This window comes from Colobus angolensis, unplaced genomic scaffold (assembly GCF_000951035.1).
Source record: "Colobus angolensis palliatus isolate OR3802 unplaced genomic scaffold, Cang.pa_1.0 Scaffold443, whole genome shotgun sequence".
NCBI lineage: Eukaryota > Metazoa > Chordata > Mammalia > Primates > Cercopithecidae > Colobus > Colobus angolensis.
The window spans coordinates 58,484-63,329 of NW_012117855.1; the positions used below are offsets into that span (position 1 = coordinate 58,484).

At 46.6% G+C, this 4,846-nt stretch overlaps 2 protein-coding genes across 3 annotated transcripts in view; one reads left to right on the forward strand and one right to left on the reverse strand.

The window, feature by feature from the left end:
• The window catches only part of FAHD1 (fumarylacetoacetate hydrolase domain containing 1), a 26,700-nt gene extending 21,964 nt beyond the window's left edge, over positions 1-4,736 (reverse strand). Inside the window, exon 1 of one of the 2 annotated variants that reach the window (XR_001003504.1) lies at positions 3,546-4,736. Coding sequence is in view for 1 of the 2 variants with exons in the window: in XM_011957459.1 (XP_011812849.1) it covers positions 3,782-4,456 (675 nt within the window). In the remaining variant the exon portion in view is untranslated. Of the gene's footprint in view, positions 1-2,798 lie in introns of those variants that run through there. The other variant, XM_011957459.1, reaches the window with a different exon arrangement.
• HAGH (hydroxyacylglutathione hydrolase) overlaps positions 4,498-4,846 on the forward strand; it is a 30,585-nt gene continuing 30,236 nt past the window's right edge. The window contains exon 1 of the mRNA XM_011957458.1: positions 4,498-4,744. The gene's annotated coding sequence lies outside the window, so the exon portion shown is untranslated. The remainder of the gene's footprint in view (positions 4,745-4,846) is intronic.

The following is a 4,846-nucleotide window of genomic DNA, read 5'->3' on the forward strand; positions in this document are numbered from 1 at the left end:
GGAGGCGGAGCTTGCAGTGAGCTGAGATTGTGCCACTGCACTCCAGCCTGGGCGACAGAGTGAGACTGTGTCTCAAAAAAAAAGTAAATGGAGGATGCTCCTTGCATCATTGTTTCTAATAGCAGAGCATCTGAAATGTGTGCAACCTGTTGGGGATGTCCCACTCAGAGTCCCTTCACTTGCTGAAGTCCCTCAGCTTCTATGAGGATCAGAAAATTACCTGAGGAAGCTATGGAAGGGGTGGGGAGAGCAGATACTGGTGCCAACAGACTCCTTGCTTCAGAACTTCCCCTTGGGTTCACCAGCTGACTGAAGCTGGTATCCAGTCCAGACCACTTTCTTCCTTGGAGTTTACTCCATGTCCTTTCTGCTTCATTACACTTCTGAGAGCACTCCTTCAGCAAATCATGGGAGCAAGAGTCTCCATCTTAGGCTGTGCTTCTGGGGTACGTGATCTAAGATACAGCCATTAAAAAGGGGTACCCTTACTTACATTCACTGACCTGGAAATATGTTCGTAATATATTAAGCGGATGTGTAATACTCATTTTTTATAAAAGTCCAATGAACATGTTTTAAAAAAACAACAGAAGAACAGATGTCAAGCCATGTATTCTGTACAGACTAATATATTGTGAAGTGTGATAATGGTCTCACATTTCCATGTAGGAGAATATCCTGATTCTTAGGAGATGTATGCTGAAAGGGCAGAGGATTTCTGCAGTCGCCATCCCGACGCATTTTCAAAATAAGGGTGTGTGTGTGTGCGCGCATATATATACACATACATATATGGAGAGACGTGCGTGTGTGTATATATACACATATATGGCGGGGGGAAGGGTGAGACACAGGACCAGAGGACAAACATAGTGAATGCTGGTAATTGTTGAATCTATTAAAGGGCATATGGAGTTCATTGTATTAGTTTTTCAACTTTTTCATAGGTTTAAATGTATTCAAAATGTGGAAAAACATTATCTTCTGAATGCTAGGATTGCTATGATTTTAGCATTCTCAGGAATTGTCGGACTTGGTGTCTCTGTTTTTGATTCTTGCATCTAAGGACTTCGTGTGCCTACACCTGCAATGCTGATGTCGATGTTTGTGACAAAGCTTGTTCTACCACTGTAGTGAACACTGACCCTGGGGGTACCATACTCAGTGCTGGCTTGTGCCATCTACGAGGGCTGCATGTGAGCAATGCTTCTACTTTATGCCTTTGACTTTAATAGTCTGTCAACTTGGTAGATGTATCTCAGCTGAACTTTGTACCTGGTAGCTAGACAAATAATACACTTTCAGCATAAGCACACCCTTTGAGCCAGCTCTTCCACTTATGGGAACCTAGCCAAAGGAAAAAACAACACGTGTGCTGATACTAGCAAATCATTAGAGACAATCTCAAGGTCCAAAAACGGAGGCTTGACTTCAGAATCTTATGTAATCCATGAAAATTGTACTGCAGAAATGTGTCAGCTAACAAGGAAAAAGATGGTCACAATATACAGTGAAATAAGCAAGTTAAAAAATTTTATAGTATAGCTGGGCGTGGTGTCTCAGGCCTGTAATCCCAGCACTTTGGGAGGCCAAGATGGGTGGATCACTTGAGGTCAGGAGTTCGAGACCAGCCTGATCAACATGGTGAAACCCTGTCTCTACTAAAAATACAAAATTAGCTAGGTGTGGTGGCACGTGCCTGTAATCGCAGCTACTCGAGAGGCTGAGGCAGAAGAATCACTTGAACCCGGGAGGCAGAGGTTGCAGTGAGCCAAGATCACGCCACTGTACTCCAGCCTGGGCAATGAGTTAAACGCCATCTCAAAAAAAAAAAGAAAAACAAAAAAAGCGAAAAAAGAAGAAAATTGTATGGTATGAGCAAACTCTATTTAAAACATTACAATTATATCCACAGATTTGGAAGAAATTGGACTAAATGCTTAACTTCACCTGTCCCTGGGTAGATGAAATTTTTGGTGTTTTGTTCTAATTGCTAATCTCTATTTTCTGACTCTTCTCTAATTACATGCATTGCCAAGCAATGAAAAAAATAATACTAAAAGTAGTTAAGATAGCATATTTAATAAAGAAATCAAATTATGGCAATTCCTCATACTAAATTACACTATAAGTATGGGTTGTAGCATACCTAAATGTCTGATTCTTCTTGCGTATCTACTTACAGGATGCAGCCCACATTGTGGTCAAAACTTCAGGTTCTGGTCTTGGGAGAGTGGGTTACATCTTGGCTCTGCCACTAAGCTGAGTGACTTCAGCCAGCCTTCCTAGCCTCTAGATCTGTCTTCATTTGAGTAATGGGGATGGTAGTGATAATACTAACCTTATGGCTTGGTTGAGGGTTACATAACACATGGAAATAGAGAATAAACTGCTTGACATGATGCCTAACAGTATTGTGTTCAATAAATGGTGACCATTATTACTAAATTAGATGTCCTAGGCTTTCTTCAAGGGGCCAGCAGATGATGTATACACTAACAGGAACTCTGCCGAAGCCCAGAGGACTCCTTCAGGCATTGATAGCTATGCTGTGCATCTTGCCTAGACTTTTTTTTCGGAGAAAGGTGCAGGCAAGAGCAAAAGCAGCAGTCCCAGGCTATTCAACTTCCACAAAGCCTCCTTATCTCCGGTTGGGAAGTACGGTTGCTGATTAACTCTGTTAATAGAGCACAGTGTTCAGAAGGCCAAAGGTCAAAGACTAAGGTCGGAAGCCCCACAAGGAGGAAATATCCCTCCTCGTCACTACTGGGGGAAAATAAATTAGTAAAGCCACATACAAGGGAGCACCTTTATTTGGAAAGCAATAATTGCAAAATCATCCCTCGAACTCAGAATCGATGGGTCTGGGCAGATACCCTAAGTAAACAGGTGAAATCTTCATTAATTGTTCACTTATTAAGAAAAATTTTAAATTAACTGATTACGTGCAGGAGTGTTTTTCACATTTCCTGATAAGAATCACTTGGAATGCTCTGTAAACACAGCTTCACTGGAGATTAATCCTATCAAATTGATTCAGCGAGTCTGGGATGGGCCAGTAATTTGGAAATTATTGTTTTTACAAATGCTTTCTGATGATGACCAAGTCCAAGAAAATTTGGTAAACAATGGAAAGTTATCTGGAACATAATTTTCAGTTTTCTCTGCAGCTTTTAAGTCTTGAACTACTAGAGATAACCCACTGAAAAGTCTTCTCCAATCCAGGTTTACAAAAGGAAACTCTTAACATTTGGTTTGATAAACTGTTTTCTGGAGAAATACTTTACTCTGGCTGTTTTCATTTCTGGCCCATCCATTCTACTTCACGTTTTCTTGAAGAGTCCATCTTATATGAGTTGAGGCATAGCAATCTAATCGTTTTTAAAATAAATGGTTTCTTTTTATTTTTTTTTGAGACGGAGTCTCGCTCTGTTGTCCAGGCTGGAGTGCAGTGGCGCGATCTCGGCTCACTGCAAGCTCCGCCTCCCGGGTTCACGCCATTCTGCCTCAGCCTCCGGAGTAGCTGGGACTACAGGTGCCGCCACCACGCCCGGTTAATTTTTTGTATTTTTAGTAGAGACGGGGTTTCACCGTGTTAGCCAGGATGGTCTCGATCTCCTGACCTCGTGAGCCACCCGCCTCAGTCTCCCAAAGTGCTGGGATTACAGGCGTGAGCCACCGCGCCCAGCCAATAAATGGTTTATTAAAGATTGTGACATTTAACAGCTGTTGCTTGCTCTTGTCTTGCTCCCTTCTCTCCCGAAACTTGTAAAGAAATAACTCAATATTCTGGCTTTTCCACCTTAAATCTCATACTGACCAGCCCGTGTATGCCAGCCTCGATCTCATCGTTTTCTTTAACCGGTCCAACTCCCTTTGGCGTCCCAGTCAAGATAATATCTCCTTCTTCCAAGGTTATGATCTTAGAAACATAGCTGATGATGTAGGGGATGGAAAAAATCATGGAGGCTGTCTCACCCTCCTGTCTGAGTTCGCCGTTGACCTTGAGCCAGAGCTTCAGCTTGTGAGGGTCAGGGATCTTCTCCTTGGGCACAAACGCGCTGACCGGGCAGGACGCCGTGAAGCTCTTGGCCAGAGTCCAGGGCAGCCCCTTCTTCTTGCACTCGTCCTGCACATCCCGGGCGGTCATATCTAGGCACAGGGCATAACCGCCCACGTAGTCCATGGCCGCGGCCTCGGGGACCGCGCGGCAGCGCTTGCCCATCACCACGCCCAGCTCCAGCTCGTGGTGCAGGTTGCGAGTGTACGCGGGCATGAGGATGGGCGAGCCCTCGGGCGCGTAGGCCGTGGACGGCTTCAGGAACAGCACGGGCTCGCTCAACACCGCGCTGCGCATCTCCCTGACGTGGTCCGCATAGTTCCTCCCCACGCAGACGATGTTCTTGCCCCACTCCCAGAAGCGGGACAGTGGCCGGGAGGCTGCCATGATTTCCATCAAGTGTCCCTGTAGTCACATGGGCTGCGCCGGTCAGCTGATGCCTACGGCACCCCGGAGAGGACCAACTGCCTCGGAACGCTGTCCCCGCAGCGACGGCTCGTTCCACCTCGCGATCTGCCGGGTGCCGGGTCGGCGTGGCGCTCGGCCTCCAGGGAGCCGCTTCGCGGTGCCAAAAAAGAGGCGGAGGCTCGCGGCACAACTCTCCTGGCGCATCTCTCGGGCCGCCGCCGCCGCTCCCAGGCCCATCTCCCGGCCGGTGGCAGTCGGGGCTCGTGGAGGAAACTAGTTGAGCGCGAGCCCGTTGACTGGCTGGCGGACGGTGCGAGGCGGATGCTGATTGGCTGAGGGCAGCGCGAGGCGGGCGCTGATTGGCTGAGACGCGCCGAC